The sequence below is a fragment of the Peromyscus californicus genome, unplaced genomic scaffold (assembly GCF_007827085.1).
Source record: "Peromyscus californicus insignis strain IS unplaced genomic scaffold, ASM782708v3 Scaffold_11__1_contigs__length_118956290, whole genome shotgun sequence".
NCBI lineage: Eukaryota > Metazoa > Chordata > Mammalia > Rodentia > Cricetidae > Peromyscus > Peromyscus californicus.
Window position 1 is genome coordinate 45,200,958 of NW_026294402.1, and position 22,972 is coordinate 45,223,929.

The 22,972-nt window shown below is 45.6% G+C and overlaps 1 protein-coding gene across 6 annotated transcripts in view; it reads right to left on the reverse strand.

Moving 5' to 3' along the window:
- Dixdc1 (DIX domain containing 1) overlaps positions 1–22,972 on the reverse strand; it is a 91,843-nt gene that overhangs the window by 52,569 nt on the left and 16,302 nt on the right. For 3 of the 6 annotated variants that reach the window (XR_008222806.1, XM_052760136.1, XM_052760131.1), the window contains 2 exons: positions 5,414–5,543; positions 354–479 (listed from right to left, as the gene is read on the reverse strand). Coding sequence is in view for 5 of the 6 variants with exons in the window: in XM_052760136.1 (XP_052616096.1) it covers positions 354–479; positions 5,414–5,543 (256 nt within the window). In the remaining variant the exon portion in view is untranslated. The other 3 variants (XM_052760139.1, XM_052760145.1, XM_052760150.1) reach the window with 3 other exon arrangements.

Sequence of the window (22,972 nt, forward strand, 5' to 3'; positions counted from 1 at the left end):
CCATCTTCATCCTTGAAAATTTAAATGAGACATTCCAAAATTAATATCTCAATTTTGTCATTTATTCTTGTACCATTAATTTTCCCCCACACACTCAAGCCTATCTATATTCAATTCAAATTAATAGAGAGCTGCTGCCTCCAGCCAGGTCTCTGGAGCCCTGGAGTCTCAGCACCTGATCACTGTCTTCCAAGAGGGCACCTGTCTTCATTCAACAAGGATCTAAGACCATGAGCCTAATCCTATTCCAGTCTGCTCAGAACAGTTGGCCACATGGCCAAGGGAGCTTCTCAAACCGGTTAGCACTGGCAAAAGCTAAGTGTTCTTTCCCCGAGGAGGAGGCGCTGGCTCACCTTTGGCTGACGTCTGATGCATACGAATCTTTTTGGAAGCTACAAACTGCAGCACTTTTTCCACATTATCCTTCATTTCTTGTTGGTTACTGGGACTCAACTGTACTCCACTCAGTTTTTCTCCTGCTGTTAGGAGAGGGGGGAAGAAAAAACACGTAACGTGGTAAGTAAGAACATTATCGAGGTTTCTTAGCAGCCAGGCACAAGGGAGGGGTACAAACACTAAAATTCTCTACAAATAAATGAGTAAGTTAAGTCCTGGTGTATGCACCAGGGGAAGTGGTTGTAGGAGAGAAACATGAGAAACTTTCAGAACACTTCAGTATTTCAAATGTAAACTCACAGTCCTGTAAAGTTATATTGTGTGCATATTTATTAATTCAACAAATATTCATGAGTAGCCACTGTATGCCAAACGCTGTTCTGGTTACTACAGAGAACAGGGAACAAGGTAAAAAAACGTGCCTTCTCTCCTAGTTTATATCTATAGTATAACAAGCCAATGTTTAATATAATTTTGGGTAAGGATAAAGACAGAAAAGAATACTGATCACGGCCTTTCTGATAATATAGTCTTGAAAAGTCGGAATAAGAAATGTTTATATTTAAGAAGCTGTGGTGGTTTGAAAGAAAATGGCCCCCAAAGGGAGTGGCACTATTAGGAGGTATGGCCTTGTTGGAGTAGGTGTGGTCTTGTTGGAGGAAGTGTGTCACTGTGGAGGTGGGCTTTGAGGTCCCATATATGCTCAAGCCACACCTAGGTTCTCAGACCACTTCCTGTGAGTCGGGATGTAGAACTCTCAGCTCCTTCTCCAGCACCATGTCTGCCTGCACGCTGCCTCGCTCTCTGCCATGATGATAATGGACTAAACCTCTGAACTGTGAGTCATCACAATGAAATGCTTTCCTTTTAAAGAGTTGCCATGGTCATAGCCACTCTTCACAGCAATAGAAACCCTAACTAAGACACAGGGTACATGCCAGGCTGAAGAGCCATACAAACAAACCCCAATATGGGATTAACTCAGCCTGAGGGGCAAAAAGATCAGTGTGGCTAACTAGGCATGCAGTACATGCCAATGACCTCAGCAGCTGGGAGGCTGAGGCAGGAAGATCAGAAAACAAATCAGGTTAATTGAAGTTAGTCATGGCTACATAGCAAGTTGTGGGCCAGCCTAGGCTACATGAGACCCTGTTTCAAATGAAAAAGAAAAGACCAGTGTGGCTAGAGTGGAGTTATCAGTCAAGACCTAGGAAAGGCTGCCAAGATAAGCAAAGGCAGTCAAATGGGGCTTTGGGGTATTGGCTTATCTGGTATGTGTTTTCCATAGTTGACTGTGTGTATGTATAGATCATGCGGGAGATGAAACTGAGAGATTAGTCAGAAAGATAGCCAAAATATTCAAGGCAAGAGATAAGGATGGTAAGGGTTAAAGTGGAAGAGAATGGCTGGCCAGAAGTCAGACACTGAGTATATTCTGAATACAAAGCAGAAGGTACATGTTAAGAACTGGCTGTGATTCAGGAGGGGAGGAAAATACTTCGGAATGACTTCTAAGAGTTCTGCTTCACAACTGAGAGAATGACATGAAGTGTTCCTCGACAAAGATGCAAGGTGAGGATGGGCAGGGAGGGTAAAAGGCTTGGTATGGGAAGGAAATACAAAGTTCTGGTTAGCTGCATGTAAGATATTCAAACGACAATGATGAACAGGACACTGTGTATGCATGTCTCCAACTCAAGGAAAGGCTGAAGGCTAAATATGCAAAATTAGAGAGAGATCATCAGGTTTTCTCTCTTTTGTTATGTGTGTCTGAGTGTATAGGAGGTATGCGGTGTGCGCACACATGGGTGTGCGTGGCTGCACGGATGGAAGAAGCTGGTCTCTTGGTCTGTCACTATATACTTTATTCCCTTGAAACGGGTTTTTGTTTTTGTTTTCCTGAACTTGGAGCTAAGGTGGCAGTCAGCAAACCCCAGTGATGCTCCTGTCTCCAACCCCCACAGCACTGGAGTTATAGGTGCACTTGTGACCATCTATGGCTTTTTAAACACGGGTACTGGGGATTCAAACACATGAAGCATCACTGAACCATCTCCTCAGCCCCCTTGAGGTTATTTCAGGCTGGGGATATACCTTAATAGTAGAGTGCTAGCTACTACATGCTAGCATGCTCAAGGCCAAGTTCAAGTTCCAGAAACATGCGTGCACATGCATGCGCACATGCGCACACAAATAGTATTTAAAACCTGGATCTTGGGAAATAAAAGCACATTAATATTGACTTCCAGGCTTATAGAACATCTCTGGAAACAACAGGCTGCCTCCAGAATGGAGGGTGGGTAACTGTGATGGCTAACACTTACTATCAACTTTACGGGATATAGACTCACCTAGGAGACAAGTCTCTCTGTTGACTATTTACAGTTGGGCTAGCCTCTCTGCCCACGTCTGTGACAGGGTGTTTTAATTAAGTTAACTGGGGTGGGAAGAACCCCTAAGAACGGGTGGCGCCGTTCCCTGGGCTGAAGGAGAAAGTGAGCCGAGCACCAGTGTTCACTGCTCTCTCCTCTGGCTGTGGCTGCACCTTGACTGGCTGCCCCAAACACAAGCACTCTTTCAAAAGCCCCATTGTGGACTTTTCAAACCGTGAGGCGAAACAAGCCCTTCCTTCTTTCCGTTGCTTTGTGTCACAGAAAAACCCAAGTGCTGACAGAGCTTCCGCTGAAGAAAGACAGGTAGAAGAAGAGTTTTGTTTCTAACCCTTTTGTGCCTAGGTTTCCTGTGAGTCCACACGTAACCTTTTTAAATAAGGGGAAAAGAAAATGCTTAAAATAGATTTGGGGATTTATTTTATTTTTAGTGTGTGTGTGTGTGTGTGTGTGTGTGTGTGTGTGTGTGTGTGTGTGCGTGTGTGTGTGTGTACATACAAGTGCAGATGACCTAGGGGTCCTGAAGAGGGATGACCTGGAGCTGGAATTACAGAAGACTGTGAGCCATTCTACTTGGATGGTGGGAACCAAACTCAGGTCCTCTGCAAAAGCAGTGTATACACTCTTAACAGCTGAGTCATTTCTCTAGCCAGGATTTTGGAATTAAAACAGAGCTAGGTTTGCACCTTTACCTGAATACTTAAATTTATATGAACTTGTGAGGTTGCTGAGCCTTGTCAACCTCATCAGTAAAATAATACAGGTTTATCACCCATAATCTAAAACTCTGAACTTACACATGCTCCAAAATCTGAAACTATATATATATATATATATGTATATGGGTGTGTAAGTATGTCTATAGTATGTCTATGCACTGTGTGCATGTCTGGTACCCAGGGAGGCCAGAAGAGGGCATCAGATTCCCTGGACACTGGAGTTATAGATGGTTGAGTCACCATGTTGAGTTCCAGAGGACCATAGGACTCAAACCCAGGTCCTCTGGAAGAGCAGCCAGTGACCCTAACTGCTGAGCCATCTCTCCAGTCCAAAAACCTGAAATGTTTTAAACATCATACTAGTGCCCCAAAAATGTATGATTTGGGGACATTTTCAGACTTTGGATTTTCCATAATTTTTAGCTATAAGTGCTTCTCTTCCTCTCTCTCTCTCTCTCTCTCTCTCTCTCTCTCTCTCTCTCTCTCTCTCTCTCATTTGAAGCATTTTTGGTCCCAAGCATTTTGGATGAGGGGTACTCCACCTGGACTCAAACCCACATCACAAAGAAATCAAAAGAACAGACTGGCTATCTTTTTGACACATACTAAGCATCCATTAATTAGTTTATTTTTATAGATCTTCCCTTTTGCTTCCTGGAAACAGAAATACCCTGTTTCCCTAGGGTGTGGTGGTCAAATAAACTCACAAAAGACAGAAAGCATTCCATCCTGACAGCGGCAATTACTGCTGCCCCTGTTACACTCAGTACAAATGAATAGTCACTCATGAGCTGTCTCAAAAAAAAAAAAACCCAAAAAACAAAACCAGATAGGCTGCCTGTTGCAAACCAGCTTCTTCCACACCACATACCTCCAGGACAGCAAGCAACATCAACTGACCAGTAATACATGTTCAAGAATTTATTCCATGCATTTGGCTGGGGCTGTGGAACCATAAAAACAAAGTATAGTGTATCACTCTCTTCAATAGTTCAGTCTATACCATGACTAATTGCCAGTCAGCGAGAGAAATCATAGAAGAGCTATGGACAAACACTCTGGGAATATAGGACCCTAATAAGAACAGGACCCAGAATTAAAGAGGAAAACCCTTCTGTGGAAACACACGGCTCTGAGTGTCATAGAAGAAAGTCCTTTTGCTAGTGACATTTTCTCTTTTGGCCTGAATGCTACTCCTTTTTCTGTTTCTCTCTCTCTTTCTGTTTCTCTCTCTCTTTCTGTTTCTCTCTCTCTCTCTCTCTCTCTCTCTCTCTCTCTCTCTCTCTCTCTCTCTCTCTGTGTGTGTGTGTGTGTGTGTGTGTGTGTGTGTGTGTGTATGAGTGTTTTGTCTGCATGTATATTTATTTGTGCAGAAAAAAATGTTGGTTCCCCTGGCACTGGAATTATAGATGGTTGTGAGCTATGGGTGCTGGAAGCTGAATCAGGTCCTCTGTAAGAACAGCCTGTACGCTCAACTGCTGAGCCAACCCTCCAGCCCTCCCACTTGCGTTTTTACCCTCCTTCCCTAGTTAGACATGGATTCTTCTGGTCTGCCATTCCGGAACCCCTAGGACTAAGGCAGGATGTCTCTTCTATGTATCCTCCTCTGTGCTTACTCCATCAGAACACTAAGTACAGTAATACAATGGACCTCACTTTCCAGTCCTTCCAATTAGACCGGGAACCTCTGAGGGCACAGACAGGGCTACCATCTCCCCATATAACAGAGTGCCTAGCATGTGGTGTTTATTGACCAGTATGTGAATTAACCTTGGGCAAGGACTTTAGGTCTTCCCAACTCCATCGCCATGTATTCTAAAGAAGGAACAACCTGCTTTGAAGGGTACATGGAGGAGAAAGAAGTCATGTTCTCGTCTACACTAGCGTTAGAGTCCAAGGCCGACTGACCAACAATCTCGATGAGATAGGCCAGGATCACTCCATCTCGGAGATCCTGTCGCAGGTCCTGCACAGGCTTCACGGATGGCCTCTTCTTCAGCTGGGCATTCACCCAGGCCACATAGGCCTGTAGCTGTTGCTGGAAAATAAAAGGTGGAGATAAGGGAAAGATGGCATATCAGTCTTACCCCCATCCTGTCCCTGTAAGGCAGCATGAGAGGGTGAGGCAGAGTGGGAGAGAAAGGGTTTAAGACATCATGATCAGGCCCGGAGCATGTTCCCAAATCTCTAGCTTTAGGCTAACACCTAGGGATAAGATAACCTCTGACTAATTCAGTGCTGCAGACAGACAGAGAGACTAATGCTTCCAGGTTGTGACTCCCACTTTCCATGCTCTGTTGATAGGGATCAAGGCTGAGTCCAGGATGCCAGCCAGTATTCAGGTACAGTCACTGCTGCCAGCAACCCACCATGCTTTGCAATCACAGCTCCTCGTGTACTTTACGCACAATGGACCATGACACTCCTATTAACTGATCTTGTAGAATCAGACATGAACCAGGACCCAAGCACAGCGCCGCCTCCCACAGCTGCTTTCCCCAGAATGAGATGTGGGTGCGGTCATCTCACACTTAACGGAAGATTTACCCTCCTGAGCCCATAATCCTAGGATTGCTACAGAGTTAGTTTTAATCTGTGTCTTATATTGTCAAAGAGGATCTGGTTACATTAAGACTGATGCAGAGAAGGAAAAGAAAACCATAAAGTGGACGGTAAGTCTGAGGACTGAGAAGCATTTTCCTTTACTTCATATGAAATTGGGGCCCTGTACTACCAGGAACCTATGAGGCTTCAAGGTTGAGGCATTTAAGGAACTCATTCCAACCCATACACAACCCTGCACATTCCATTTTCCATTTTCCAGAATGTGTATTCTGATGTTTATTGCTACCACTTAGTCAGAAGATAGACCTTGATATTTCAAGAACATACAAACAATATCACAGTCCGGGTGGCAGATGTTTTGTTCCTGTAACAGCCCAAGATCCTGAACCTAAAAATTAAGTTTAAGGGCTAATTATATTAAATTATAATTTGGTTAAAGTACAGTTGATTTCTAAGTCTCAAGCACTTCCTTGGTGAAAGATGCTGGAAATTATTTACGGGCTGCTTTCCTGGGCTCAAATGACATCTTCATTAGTTTCTCTGCTGATTTTTGGAAATCGCCATTGGAAGACAGTGCTGAATGGATAATCCATCGGCTACTTGAACTATAGGACCTGCAAAGGCCAGCAGGAACTGGTAGGAGGAAGCTGACATTTACTGAGAGCCTGCCACAAGCAAAACACCATTTCTGATGCTTTGCTTTGTTTTTGTGGTACTAGGGATTGAACCTAAGGACTGGTGTATGTTAGTAAGTGATCCACCCTTGAGCAATAGCTCCAGTCCTATTTATGCTTTTCTATTTTAATTACTAATTCTGGTGTTCTGGTTTAAAGACTCGACGAATGTATCTGGCACAGGGCCTGACACAAAGTGGATGCTCACCAAAGGGTTGCTTGTTTGTACATTTTATTTATTGTGTGTGTGTGCTTGGGCACGTGCTTGTGCACATTACGGGGTAAGTGTGGTGGTCAGGAGATAGCCAGTGAGGGTCGGTTCTCTCCTTCCACCTTGTGGGTCTTGGGGACTGACTTAGGATGCCAAGCTTGGCAGCAAGCAGGTTTGCCCACTGAGCCATCTTGCCAATCCTGGTCATTATTATTGTACCCAACATAATCTAATTTGATTCTCAAATATATGTATTATATACTAATATATACTATATTATATCTAACATATTAAAATACTATATATAAACACATATAAAATATATGCACATATATATTATATCATATATAAACAAAAGCCAAAACAACCATTGTCTTAGTTAGTGTTTCTATTGCTGTGAAAAGACACCATGACCACGGCAACTCTTACAAAGAAAAACATTTAATTGAGTGGCTTTCAAAGGTTTAGTCCATTATTATCAATGGCAGGACATGGTAGCATGCAGGCAGACATGGTGGTGGAGAAGGAGCTACATCTTGATCCCACAGGCAACAGGAAGTTGTCTGAAACACTGGGTGTGGTTTGAGCATATACGAGACCTCAAAGCCCACCTCCACAGTGACACACTTCCTCCAACAAGGCCACACCTCCTAATAGTGCCACTTCCTATGAGCTTATGGCAGCCAATTACATCCAGACCACCACAACCATAAAGCCAGTATTATTTCCATTTTACGGATAAAGTTTGGAGAAGTGACATGACTTCCCCAATGTCCCCAGAACTAGGACACAGCATGTCCAGTTCTGCAGTCCAGTAAACACTGCCTATGCATTTACAAAGGCCCCTTGCCATTCCAACTCACTGCAGAACAATAACATGAGTCAGACACCCATCCCCAGAAAGCAGCGGATACATAATGTCCCAAGACACGACCTGAGGCAGCCAGGCAAAGGGCACCTCTGGAGTGAGTGCTCTGGTTCAAGGGAACAAGAGCAGAAAGGGCATTAAGAGTAACACTGAGGCCGGGCAGTGGTGGCGCACGCCTTTAATCCCAGCACTCGGGAGGCAGAGCCAGGCGGATCTCTGTGAGTTCGAGGCCAGCCTGGGCTACCAAGTGAGTTCCAGGAAAAGGCGCAAAGCTACACAGAGAAACCCTGTCTCGAAAAACCAAAAAAAAAAAAAAAAAAAAAGAGTAACACTGAGGTAGTAAAACTCCTAATGGGGGAGGTGACACACACCTGCAATACCAGCGTTTGAGGCTAGCCTGGGCTACATGGGCTCCTGTCTCAAAACAAAACACATAAAACTCCTAATCATTTTCCCTGTATCTTTCTCATTTAATTTTTTTTGAGACAATAATGTCTCACGATGCAGTCCTGGCTGGAGTGGAGCTCGTTGTGTGGACCAGACTAACCTAGACCTTTCAGAGATCCTCCTGTCTCTACCTCCCAAGTGCTGGAATTACACCTGACTCAGCTTGCCTATATATGATATCAGCCACCTTAATTCACCCTCTAAGCATTCCTGCTTGAAGTTCTTCATTGGCCTCCCATTATCCGTAAGACGAATCCCATCTTCTTAGCTGCCCTGCGGTAGGCCTGGCCTGTTCTGCCTTTCCCGGTGCTTTGGCTGTGTGATGGGAGTAGACCTTGGGGCATCTGTGGTGATTTGTGGGATCTTCCCATCCTCCTCCATGTCCCTGTCATGCCTCATTCTGTCCAGACCACACACATTTCCCCAAATGCACCACGCTTTCTCACCACTGCACCCCCTCGGCCTGCCGATGCTTTCTAAATTCTCAACTCAAGTGTTACTTTTTCAAGAAAACCTCCCTGATCCTCTCACATCCCTCAGACTCTGTGAGGACTCTGTGCGTCATTCAATAGGCTCACCAATCATTTGAGTGCAACCCATGGGACTCCAAAGATCTTGTACCTTCACTCAGGAGGGCTAGGGAGCCAGCTCCGTGCCCTACTGCTAGTGCAAACACAAGTCTGAGGACCTGAGTGTGGATCCTGAACACCCACATAAAAAGCTGGGCACAGTGGGCGGTGCACACCTGTAACACTGGCACTGGTATGGACACAGGCAACAGGCAAACCATAGGAGCTCACTGGCCAGACAGTCTACCCAAACTCCGGGTTCAGTGGGAGAGCTTGTCTCAAAAAATAACACAGAGTGATGGAGGAAGGCATCCCAACATCAACCTCTGGACCTACACATCACACACACACACCACATACACACTACACAAACACAATACACACGCACACCACACATATCACACACACAACACACAAACACAATACACACACACCACACACACCCAATACACACACCACACACACCACACAAACACAATACACACACCACACACACCCAATACACACACCACACAAACACAATACACACACACCACACACACAAAAACAATACACACACCACACACACACACACACACCACACACACACCACATACACACACACACCACACATACACCACACACATACACACACACCACACACCACATACACACACCACACACACACCACACACATACCACACACACACACACACCACACACACACACACACACACACCACATACACACACACACACACACACACACACACACATACCACATACATACACACACCACACACATACCACACACACACACACACACACACACACACACACACACACACACACACACATCTCACACAAACTTGCTTGCTGGCAGAGGCAAGCGCTCCAAGGGGATGGACAGAGTGCTGAGATGGCATTAGACATTGGCCCAGCATGACGTCCAACAGGTTAAGGAGCAGAGGAGGCAAAGAGGTCAGTGAACTCCAAACACCTGAGGTGTGAAATAAGATCTCCGCAGGGAGTCACTACAGTTCAGAACACTGTACCTCTTAGGAGAACAGGTGCTCAACAAATATTTGCTTCCATGACAGAATCACTTGTCACATTTCATCAGGCCTACACCTAAGTTACTGTAGAAGTTCATTGTGCAGGGACATAATTTTTCAGTAGGTCAATATAATTTCTTCTTAAGTAACCATAGCCTTGCCTGGCTGCAAAGAAGCAAACTGTCTAGGATGCAAAACTGACCACTGGTCCTCTCTATCTGATGCATGGCAAGACCACAGAGAGGCTGCTGCTGTGGGAGGGTCTGTATGTCAAATTGCTCTGATTGGTCAATAAATAAAACCCTGATTGGCCAGTGGCCAGGCAGGAAGTAGGTAGGACAAGGAGCGAGGGAAGTGGAAGGCTGAGTGAGGGAGACACTGCCAGCCACCACCATGACAAGCAGCATGTGAAGACGCCAGTAAGCCACAAGCCATGTGGCAAGGTATAGATTTATAGAAATGGATTAATTTAAGATGTAAGAACTAGATAGCTAGAAGCCTGAGCCATTAGGCCAAACAGTTTAAGCAATATAAGTCTCTGTGTTTACTTGGTTGGGTCTGAGCGGCTGTGGGACTGGCGGGTGACAGAGATTCGTCCTGACTGTGGGCCAGGCAGGAAAACTCTAGCTACAGGCTGCTAACTACTTCTCATGCACATCAATCAGTCCCTGCTGGGGTCTTCCAACAAACGGGGATGCACAGCATCAACAGTCAACAAGTTTCAGAACATCTATTCTGTATCCAAAGCTATGCTAGTTCTCTTAAACACATTGTTCTCTCCTGTTAATCTGATTGGTTTAGATGTTGTATCTGCGATAAAGACTAAAAACTGAGACTCAAAATAAGGGGAAATAACCTGTTCAAGGCCACCCAGATAATTGTGGGAGACTGCAGGAGTTCAGCTTCGACCTGTTGAAGGGTTCTTGAGGGGAGGAGAGAGGAATGAGGAAATGATAGACAGATAGAAAGAGACGATAAGAAAGACAGAGACACTGGATAGCTTCGGGAGGGCCCTGGGTCAATATCCAGTCACCTCATGGTTTATTCCAAAGGGCTTTTTGTACAATGCCAAGGGATAAAGCAAAAGACCTCCCCCTTTCAAGATGAAAGCACATGGCACAGCCAAGTGTAGACCCTTCAAAGCACCTGGTAACCACTGGCCAAATCATCCCATTTTGCAGCCCTGCTGGGTAAAGCAAGCTCAGATTCTCTGGCCCTGAGTAAGGTCTCACTAGGAAGCCTCTGTGGGTCTCCACAGATAGTGAACCATGAATATGGTATTTGAATTTAATACCCAAGGCAAAAGTTCTTCCCACACTTAAATTAATGCATCTCTGAGCTGTAAGTGATTTGGTAAACCTCAAAGGATGCTCTTTAGTCTAAAGCACCCCTCCACAGGCGATGCGTGGGTCCCTTGTGTACTACTCATCTACACTAAGTGGCTCTCGACTGCTCAGTGTGGTTCAGACCAGCCACAGCAGCATCACTTGGGAATCTGATGGAAAAGCAGACTGTTCTTAGCACCTCCCAGCTCTGCCAAATCAGAACTTGTGTTTTAACAGGATCCCCTGATGTCTGTACGCCCATTTGAGTGTGAAAAAGACCAACTCAGACCACTGGTCCTCTCCCTAGATGCATGGCAAGACAAAGAGCTGGGGTGTAGTTCCGTGCCAGAGTGCCTCCTCAGCTCATGGGAATTAGCTTCCTTCTGGCCTAAAGCCCTCTGGAGTCCTGTCACTTCACACCTACCACAATGCATTGGGTGTAAAGGATATGTGAAGTTCCCTTACTTATTTCTCTGCTTCCTTTTTTGCTCTCTTCTGCCTTCCTTCTTCCGTTGTTCCCTCCAGAAGCCCCATTGTTGGCTCACATGGACCGGGTCATTCAAAGGCCCTAAGGATTATTTTTTTTTAACTTAATTACTTTTCATTGTGAAATAATTTATGGCTCATGAAAAGGTAAATGTGGGCTGGGGACACAGTTCCATAGGTAGACAGCTTGCTATGCAGAAGGCTCTGGGTTCAATCACTGGCACTACATAAAGTGGGCGTGGTGACGACGTGCCTACAATCCCCTTCAGGCAGGAGGGCATGCTTAGCTACACAGCAAGTTTGAGGCTAGCCCTGTCTATAGGACATCCTGTCCTCAAAGGTCACTATACAAAGAGCTCATCGGCACTCATTACCCAGATCACCACGAGAGAACCACAGCACGTGACCAAAACAGGAAACTACCATTGGCATAATCTACAGACTTCCTCTGAATTTGTTCTTTAAAAAAGTGCCACATGGGTCCTGGGATCAAAAAAGTCACCAGGCTTGAGGGCAAGCACCAAGCCATCTCACTGGCCTTTAGTTTTCCCCTGCGGTCCTGATGATGAAATTCAGTTTGTAGGCTTTTGGCAAGACTATCACGCCTTTCTGAGGGCTTTTAACTTTTCTTTCTTTTTTTTTCTTTTTCTTTTTTTTTTGAGACAGGTCTTCTGAAGGGTCCCAGGCTAGTCTTGAACTCGTTATGTAGCCAAGGATAACTGAACACTTGATCCTCCTGCTTCTACCTCCCAAATGCTGGGGTTCTGGGCAGGTGCCACAATGCCTGGTTTTATGTGGTGCTGAAGATTAATCCCAGAGCTTCATGCATGCCAGGCAAGCATTCCACTTATGGACACATCAGATATCTCCAGCAGAGGAAGTATGGCAGAGTCCCTGGAGTTGGGACAACTCGGCTAGACTCCTCACTCCCTGACAGACCAGAAACAGAGAGAAATGATTTTGGGTGTCCCAGGCATTCTTCATATATTAAGAATGGCAGTTCCTTGTTTGGGCATATGTCACAGATACTTTCCAGTTCATGAGTCATCACTTTATTTATGGTATAGTGTTATGAGGTTTTTGTTTTTAATTTTTGTTAAGCCCCCAAATTTTGATTCACGGTTAGAAAGCCCAATTAAGAGGTAAAAGAAAAATCTTTGTATGCTTTCATTTTTACTTTTAGATCTTATATCCAGTTGGAGTTTATTCTTGTATATGATATGAAATTCAGCTCTAATTTATACTTTCCCAAACGGTTAGCCACTTGCTCCAACACCCATTTATACAAACATAGACTTTCTCTATTCCAATGATTTGAGATGCTACTTTATCACATTCTAAACTTCCATAAATTCTTGGGCCTATTTCTGGGCTTTCTATTCCGCCTCACTTGTCTATGTCTACCCATGTACCAGCACCAAAACGTGCTACTCAGAGAGTCTATTTATTAAGAAACAAAGCCTCACTGTGTGGCCCAGAGTGGCCTCAAACTCTTGATCCTTCCGTGACAGACTCCCAAGTGCTGGTGGAGGGCTGGCTGGCTCGTGTATCCGATCTGACCTCCAATTCACTAAGTAGCCAAGGGTGGCCATGACCAGTTTAGACCATGATCCTCACAAGGGTGGTGAGGGCTGAACCCTGGGCACATGCCAGGCAAGCACTCTACCAACTGAACTATATTCCCATCCCCATGCAATATAGGTTAATATCTTCAAGGGCCAATCCTCTTTCCTTGAAAATTATCTTGCTGCTTTCTTAACTAGTCTTGTCTATTTATTTCTCCGTGAGAACTTCTGTTTCTAACTGTCTAATTTCCTAAAAATGACCACATAGTTATACAGAGGTCTGTAAACTCTTCTGTAATTTTTGTTCCCGTTTCAATGGCTATTTTTCCAAGTTCATTTCTAATTTCATATATTTTTTCATTTCTCTCCTTTTCTTCTTGATCATGTTAGCTAAGGACTAGCCTATCTCTGCAATTATCAGTTGTAATAAGGAACACCCATTGTCAGACAAGGCCATAAGGAGGCCAAGTGATGAAGCTGAGCTCCTGAAAGGAAGCATCACCAGGGAGAAGATAACACACTCCAGGAGCAAACTGAAGGTGTGACAGGAGGCAGCAGAGGGAAAGGACCAGAAAGCAATGCCCGAGAGCCGCTGGCTGGCGGTGCTGGAAGGGCTAAAGGGGACCTGGAGAACAAGTAGTGGGCAACACAAACAGTTAAGTTTGGGGCACAGTCTGAACTATTTGTAGAATGCCGGGGTGGGGATGTTTCCCAGCCAGCTGACAAAATACAGATCAGAGCACAAGACATGGGGCACTGGGCTGAAGACACACATTAAGAAGTATCTATGTAGGGCTGGAGAGATGGCTCAGCAGTTAAGAGCAGTGATTGCTCTTCCAGAAGACTTGGGTTCAATTCCCAGAACCCATATGGCAGTTCACAACTATCTATGACTCCAGTTCCAGGGGATCTGACACCCTCACACAGACAGGAATAAACGCACAAACACCAATGTATATAAAATGAAAATAAATTATATGTATATATGTATGTGTTTTATATATATATAATATATATATTATATATATATGAACTGTGCAAATGACTACCTTCCACTGAGCACTTCCTACATGCCAGGTACTGTGCTAAGTACTTGACCACACACTTTCGCATATTAATCACCTCCTCGTACACACTGATTCTTCTCAGAACTATTCTTCCTATTTGATAGATATGAAAACCGAGGCACAGCTACAGTCATAGCGCTGGTCAATGGCAGAATAAAGATTGGCATTCATGCTTACTCTAAATCCTGTGTTCCAAAGCATTTCAAAAAGCGAGGCAAACTATGAGAAGTTACTTGGTATGAAAAGGGATGAGAAGTGAGGGTACCTAAAGGAAAGAAGAGAACTCAAATGCACTCTTGTCAGCCAGAGAGAGAGAGAGAGAGAGAGAGAGAGAGAGAGAGAGAGAGAGAGAGAGAGAGAGAGACACTGCATGCATTATCTTCTTCAGCCACCAGACCTGTCCTGGTTAGTTTTTTGTCAACTTGACATCTGGGAGGAGACCCTTGACTGAGAAAATATCTCCACTAAATTGCTTGTCGGCAAATCTACACAGCATTTTCTTGGTTAATGACTGATGTGAGGGACCCCAGGCCCCTGGAAGTGGTGCCACCCTAGGAAGGTGGTCCTGGGTGGTCTAGGGAAGCAGGCTGAGCAAGCTATGAGGAGCATGCTAGTAAGCACTGTTCTTCCATGGCCTCTGCTTCAGTTCCTGCCCCAACTTCGATGATTTACTTTGATGTGGAAGTATAAGCCAAATAAACCCTTTCCTCCTCAACACTGCTTTTGGTCACGGTGTTTTATTACAGCAATAGAGAGCAAACTAAAACCCAGTCATTAAAATCATAGTTATTTATGCCCCTTTCATATGGAAAACATGCTCAAGGGTACACTACCAATAAGTAGTCAACCAGGACTTGAAACCATTCCATCTTACTCCAAAGAATATATTATTTCACCGGGCGGCGGTGGTGCATGCCTTTAATCTCAGCACTCGGGAGGCAGAGCCCAAGCGGATCGCTGGGAGTTCGAGGCCAGCCTGGATCAGAGCGAGATCCAGGACAGGCTCCAAAACTACATAGAAACCCTGTCTCGAAAAAAAAATATTATTTCTACTATAAACAAGAAACCTGGGACTTGTCAACAAGTGGTGGGCCAGTGAGATGAACTCAGGTCAGCAGGTAAAGGCACTTGCTGAACTGAGTTAAGTCCCCAGAACCCATGTAAAGGTGGAAAGAAAGAACGAACTCCACAGAGTTGTCCTCTGACCACCACATGTGTTGTGGCATGCACGCCCATGTACACCACATCATCATATCATCATCATCATCATCATCATCATGATTTTTAAAGGGTGGGGAACAAGTGTCAGGCTAGGGAAATGTCTCAGCTTACCACACAAGCATAAAGATAGGAGTTCAGATCCCTGAAACCACATAAAAGCTGGGTGAGCGTGATGGCCAGAGTAGAAGGTGGAAACGGGGATTCCCGAGAGTAAGCTGGCTAGACGGACTAGCCAAAATGGGCAAGTTCAAGGGTCTACCTCAATAGACAAGGTGGTGTGTGATCAAGGAAGACCCTGACAGCAGCCTCTAGCTCCCATACACGTACTGACACACATCCATCCATCCACACACGTACAAACACATTTTTAAAGGGAGAAATGGCGAGATGAGCAACAAAAAATGTCAGGAGATTCAGGAAGACTCAGGACAGATCAGTGTGCGGCAAGGAATTCGGAGAAGAGAGACGTTCAGGTCAGCAGCAGCCTGACCTGAGGAACCGGACGACCGCTTGATGTAGTAATAACAGCTCAAGCTGGTGACCTTTTGGGGAACAGACCCTGTAGCGGGCAAGGCCGAAGTCAGGTGGCAGCGAACTGAGAGGAGCCCAGAAGGTGAGAAAAGAAAGCGAAGAAGGGAGAGAGGGTCCTAGCTGGAGGGAAAAACAGGATAGAGCACCAGTGGTTTTTAGGATGAGACTGTTTGCGGCTGGGGGAAGAGGTCAGTAACATAGAAATGATCAGGAGAAGGGGCTACTTGATGCAGACAGGCTGGGAGGAAGGAAAGGACTACTTCTCCCCATTCAGAGTGTGGGGCTATGAGGAAGAGCGGGGGTGGGAAGAGGAATATCGACAGTTTAGTCCCAGTCCCATTTTCCCCAAGCCATTCATTCCTGGGAGGAGGATCAACTGGGAGAGAAGGTAAGGGAGGGAGATTTGGAGCAGACCCTGTGGGACCACTGAAGACGCTCGCAGGGGCTAGAGAGCATGATGCCGCAAGTGAGTCACCTGGCAAGGCGGAGGATTTACTCTAGCGTGGCTCAGCAGGCCCAGACCATCCGTGGAGGAACTAAGTAAAGGCTTGGGAGAGCTGGAGGTAGTCAGGGACTCCAGGACCACCCGGGCAAAGGGAGGGAGGGCTGAAGTCACTGGTCTGAGTCAGGGCCAGGGAGAAAAGATGAAGCCAGTGGATAAGATGAAGAGGATGAGGCTAGGAGGTCGTGGCGCACGCCTTTAGTCACAGCACTCGGGAGGCAGAGGCAGGCGGATCTCTGTGAGTTCGAGGCTAACCTGGTCTACAGAGTGAGTTCCAGGACAGGCACCAAAGCTACACAGAGAAACCCTGTCTCAAAACCCTCTCCCTCCCCCCCTGAAAAAAAGATGAGAGGATGGAAAACACCAGGAAAGGAGAGGTCGATGGAACAAAAATATTAAGTTTAATTAAATTAATAGTGGAAACTGGGTTTGGAGCACAGTGTCGGGGTTCAAGACACCAGGTATAGAGCCAGATGTGGGAGTACACACCTGTAATCACAGCACTCAGAAGGCTGAGGCACGAGGACTAGCCTGGGCTACACAGTGAACTTGAGTGGACAGCCTGGGTGAGGGAACGAGACCCTCTCCCTCTAAAAAAGAAAACAGTTTTTTTAAAGGTGTGGGCGACATGGTTCCAGATGTGTTTTGATGAAGTGGCCCAGAGGTGTTCATTGCAGCAGAAGGGGCAGTGTGGGAACTGGGAAGCTAAGTCATCATTATGATGGATCCGGAAGTCCTCCCTGGAAAGTATTAGGATGCTGAGGCTATTTTGTATTATGCCCAGACTCACATAGTTTTTAGAAACTGATAAGCAAGTCTTAGGTTAAATCAACTATTTTTTAAAAATTAATAGCTGGCATTTGGGACATCTATCATCACTCCCGATGGCATAAGTCAGCCCAAAGGAATCTAACAAGAGTGTTCAGACCTTCACAGCAGCATGGGGCAGTTCTTATCCGAGGTGAAGGGTTAGAGTGCTCTTCTTCAGGTCTCAGCTCCACAATTTTCTGTCTAACCCGCAGAGGGGGGTTGTGTTCGACCTCTAAAGTGGGGGTCTGGTCTTCCTGTGGCCTGGGGCTCTCTGCACTTCTCACTTAAAAGGCAGAAGAGATCGTGTTCCTTTGCTACCAATGCCTGCTGCTGCTCTGAAAAGCCTGATTGAAAGGACAGAGTCATTCTTGTGAGGAGCAGCGCACCACCCACTTCCTGTTGCATGCTTACCTTAGAAGAGGCTGTGGTGTGAGCCCAGCCCTGCCCGGCTCAGCTGCCTGGCTTTCACAAGAACAGATCAGGGCATCTCCCTCCACAGCAGACAAAGCACTAAGTAATTTCTGCAAGAGTCTGTCCCTCTCTGCAAGTTCCACCCGTTGTTTTATTTTCATCTTCCTCTTTTTTTTTTTGTATATTGGTATTCTTTACATTGTAATTTAAACAAAACTAGATATTTGTTTTGCATTGCTAGGTGTTAAACTCTGGGTCTCAACGTATACAAGCACTCTACCCCTGACCTATATCCTCAGTTCCCCAAAGCCAAATGTTTAAAAAAAAATTGTATTATCTTTATCTACTTATTTGTGTGTGACTTTGTGTCTAGGGAGGTTAGGGTGTGTGTAAACATATCATAACACACATGTGGAGGTCAGAGGACAACTTGGAGGACTCTCTCCTTCTATCATGTGGCTCCTAAGGATCAAACTTGGGTCATTAGACTGGGTGGTAGGTCATCTCATAGGCCCAGAGTTTTAGTTAATTAAGCTTAGTTTTTTATGTGTAGGGGTGTTTTGCCTGCATGTGCATCTGTATATCACATGTGTGTCTGGTGCCTGTAGAGGCCAGAAGAAGGTACTGGATACCCTGGAACTGGAGTTACAGATGGTTATGAACTACCAAGTGGGTACTGGGAATCAAACCTGGGTTCTCTAGAAGAGCAGCCAGTGCTCTTAACTACTGAGTCATCTCTCCAGCCTCAGATTTTTTTTTTAATACGTCTTCTTTGGTTAGGACTGGGGTGAGAGGTTCAGATCCTAAATCACTCATGTTCTTTTTCTTCCCTGCAAAACCTCCCCTCTGATTTCCCTGCTTCTCCCTTGCACCATACTCCTAATAGAACTAAAAGGAAAAGATTCATTTCAATTGTGTGTGTGTGTGTGTGTGTGTGTGTGTGTGCGCGCGCGCGCAAGAGAGAGACAGCTAGACAGAGAGAGAGACAGAGACACAGAGAGACAGACAAGAGACACACAGAGACAGAGAGAAACAGACAGACAGACAAAGTGCCCCAGAGTCCGAAAGAGGGTGTCAGATCTCCCAGAGCTGGGGTATGGTGGCACGTGCTTTGACCCCAGAGGTGTTAAGATGAGATGGAGACAGGCGGACCCCTGGAAGCTCCCTGGCCACCCACTCTAGACTGCTGGTAAAGTCCCAGGCCAATAAGGGAACTTGTTTTAAACAAAAGGCGGAAGGCACCAGAGGAATGACCTGCACACACATGTGCACATGTATGCACACGTATGTACACGAGCACCCACACAAACCACACTTAGACGTTGTGATAAACCAGGCTGCCCATTTACTCATGAGAAGCTGTCTGTAAAAGAAATAAAGACACCGTGGGAAGGGGGGCAGAGAGCTGGGGAGCCTTGCTGCCAGAATTGAAGTTTTTGCTTTTCACTAAGTCTAAATTGCTGCCATGGCCCTGCCTTTTCTGTGGTTTAACTTTTCAGATTTTCCTAGGATTCCATGAGTCAGTAAACTCCACTTCCTATTTCTTCTTGTTCAAGCTGGGTTTTGGCACTTGCGGCCAGATTTTCACAAAGAAAAAGGGAGTCAGACAGACAGTTGGTATGTACGCTGTCCATGACGGTACAGACGCTGACTTTGTCGTGAGTTTCACCTTTAACTTGTTCTGGGGAAGTGATCAAGATGTCAGTGTCCTGGGCTGGAGAGATGGCTCACAGCTTAAGGGCACTGGCTGTTCTTGCAGAGGACCCTGGTGTGGTTTCTAGCACCTATATGTCAGCTCACAACCAGCTGTAACTCCAGTTCCAGGGGATTTGATACCACTTCTGGTCTCCACAGGCACCAGGCCCTTATAAGTGCACCAGCATATACACATGCAGACAGAACATTCATACACAAAAAAATAAATATTTTTAAAAAGATGTCAGTGTCATGGATAATTCTAGAAAGACAGAGATTTTATGATAGCCGAATCAGGCCTCAGAGGAAGGAGAAACAGAAGCAGCAGTGGTCTAGTTGTTTAAGCGGGCTTTGAATCTGACAAGGCTCACAGGTGCCTGTTTCCGTCAGCTTCCTCCAAGTCACTCCATGGACCTTACAATCTGGGTTCAAACTCTCAGTGTAGACAGTCCTATCCACACCCTTCATCTGGGCAGGGACCCTTGGCCTTGAAAGCCTCCTTGCTGCCAGATGTAACTTGCCTTCTGTTTTTCTTTAGGATCTGCCCTTCCCTCCAAACAACTTCACAGCCTTGGCCTCTGCTCCCCGCCCCTCGGCGGAGGAGATCAAAGCCTGTTTCTGCAGAGGATTTGTTTGGGTAGAGCTGCAAAAGCAGGTTGTAATTTCCACCAGGGAACTCCATCGACGTGGTTTGGCTCTGTGGCCCCCTGCTGGCCAACCTGGAGAGCAGCAAGTGCAGAAGGAGGCCAACCGGCCAAAGGAAATTAAACAGTGAGGCCGGAGGATTCCTGTTTAGAGCGCAGCCTCTCCAGCAGCAGAAGGTGAGAAGGCAGGCTTAGGGAGTTCCGCAGACACAAAAGCCCAGGTTAAGTTATGACAGGGCTAAATTCTGCCAGCAGGGGAAAAAAAAACCCACAATATTGTATTTCTTTTCTATTAATTCTTTTTGTTTTGTTTTGTTTTTTCAAGACAGAGTTTCTCTCTACAGCTCTGGCTATTCTAGAACTCAGTCTGTAGACCAGGCTGGCCTCAAACTCAAAGATCAGCTGGCCTCTGCCTCCCAAGTGCTGGGTTTAAAGGTGTGCACCACCACTGCCTGGCTCTTTCCTTTCTTTTTTTTTTTTTTTTTTTTTTTGTTTGTTTTTTGTTTTGGTTTTTTTTTTTTTGAGACAGGGTTTCTCTGTGTAGCTTTGTGCCTTTCCTGGAACTCACTCTGTAGCCCAGGCTGGCCTCAAACTCACAGAGATCCGCCTGGCTCTGCCTCCCGAGTGCTGGGATTAAAGGCGTGAGCCACCACCCGCCCGACACCAGGCTCTTTTCTATTAATTCTTTTGGTCCTTTACTCCAGTGTTCTTTGTTCATTGTACTTGGTGGTCAGTTGGGTCAAAATAAAAATATCATTAAAATTTCTTCTTCCTCACATGGACAGGGCCATTTATATCAAATGTTCAGCTTTATGGCCAAAGGACCACATAGAAAAAGAAGAGCAGCTAAGGTTTTTTCAGAATGATACCATTTCATAAACTTATAAAATTTCCAATAATTATAAGCTCTCTAAACAGTCTGTTCCTTCATGAATACACGTTACAAGGTAAGTGCTCAATAAACGCATGAGAATAAATCAATGCATCTATAGTCAATCTATAATCTCATCAATCAATCTATAGTCTATGGTGTCTCTTAGTTTAGAAGCAGACCATCTGGCCTACCCTCAGAGCTTCTGATACCGGATTCACCCCCTTACCAAATGTGGCCAATGAAGGTTATGTGTATGACCACTTCAATGGCAGTTAGCTTAGGAACCAATACAGAAATGCGTTCAGAAAAGCAGGAGATTGAGCCTTTGGTCCCCACAGCCCAGACAAAGCCCATCAAAGCAGATGAAGTATTATGCACACCCAAACTCTAAACTGCCGGGGGGAGTGGCACCTGGCAAACCATGCCCTATCAGGGCCGCACACGCCTGGTCTGCCCATCACTCAGCACCGGGAACGCAAGGCTGCCTGGTAGCTTTCAGCCGGGGAGCATCTGTTGGGCTGGCATTGGTGCCAGTGGGAACAAAGCCAGTGAGGCTGGGTGGGGAGTGAGGAAGTCAGTCTAGATAGAAAAAAATCAGCTGAGAGGCGGAGTCCTTCGTTACATTAAATACTTAATGGGCCTTTAATTTCTACAGCAAAGCACTGAGGAATTCATTGCGGGAATGTCTGAGAGCCTCTTTTTGGCCCAATGCTGCAACGCTACTTCATGGAAAGCAGGAGGCACTAAAAGAGGGTGCTCCCGGCAGCTCTCCTGCCTCAGTATCCTCTTCCTTCCTTAGTATCCATCCCCTTCACAGGATGAGGCCAGACAGAGGCTCACACTCTGTTCTCAGGGAATGTCGAGCAGATAAATTCCCTGCCCCTTTCCCTTTAAACACAAAACATTTATTTATTTACGTATCTATTTATTTACGTATCTATTGATGACTAGGGGTGGGTGGGTTCACGCCTGCCATGGCGTGTGTGCAGAGAACGACTTGCAGGCCTCAGTTCTCCTCTTCCACCATGGAGGGTCTAGATACTGAACTCAGGTCACAGGCTTGGTGGCCAAAGCCTTTATCACCGAGCCATCTCACCACCCAGACAAGGGCTCATTCTGTTGCCCATGGTGACTCAATAAGCAACACATGGGCTAAGCAACCCTCCTGCCTCAACCTGCTGAGTGGCTGGGACTCCAGCGATGCGCTACTTCCCCCTGCCAAGCCTATGAACCTTGAGGTGGCTTTTTAATATGTTCCTTTCCTACTTGGAGAAAAATGGATAGGGAAAAAAAAAAATCTGCCGGTCCACATGGTCAGACAACTGGCTTCCAGCTGACCAACGTTTTCATAAGTCATTCCCTTAACTTTCAACCTCTTAGCCGTTCACATCAAAGCTAGGCAGAAGTTCACTCTTTCCCACAAGCAGGATGTCTGTATCACCACAAAGTTCCCAAGCATGATGCTTTCTCTATCTTCATTGGCCTGTGAACTCCATTAGGGAACAGACTCTGTTATTCGGCTTCTATTTCCAGAGCCTGGCAGAGTGCCTGGTAAACACAGTAATTCAGTGAGCGTTTGCTGAGTGACTGCCTGCACACATATACCAGCTGATCAGTGTGTGTGGGGTGGGGGGGATCTGACCTCAGTGAACACAAAGGTGGATAAATATTTGTTTCCTTTCATGGCTTTATTAGTTAGAAAGTGCTTCTATAATCTCCCATAAACATTACTCTTTTGTGGTGTTTATGACATATTGAGCATCCTGCTGGGGCTCTCCCAGTAGATTTTGTCTCTCCCTATACAATTTTCAATAGCTTTATGTACTCCCCTCATCCAATGAATGAATAAACAAATGTTATTGGTCAAACCATACCATAATCGTAGGTCTATTAAAGTCTCCCAACACAAACACCAAAGTTTTTAAAAAGGAGGTTATCCCCCAGGAAAAACACTGGCAGAAATTCATAT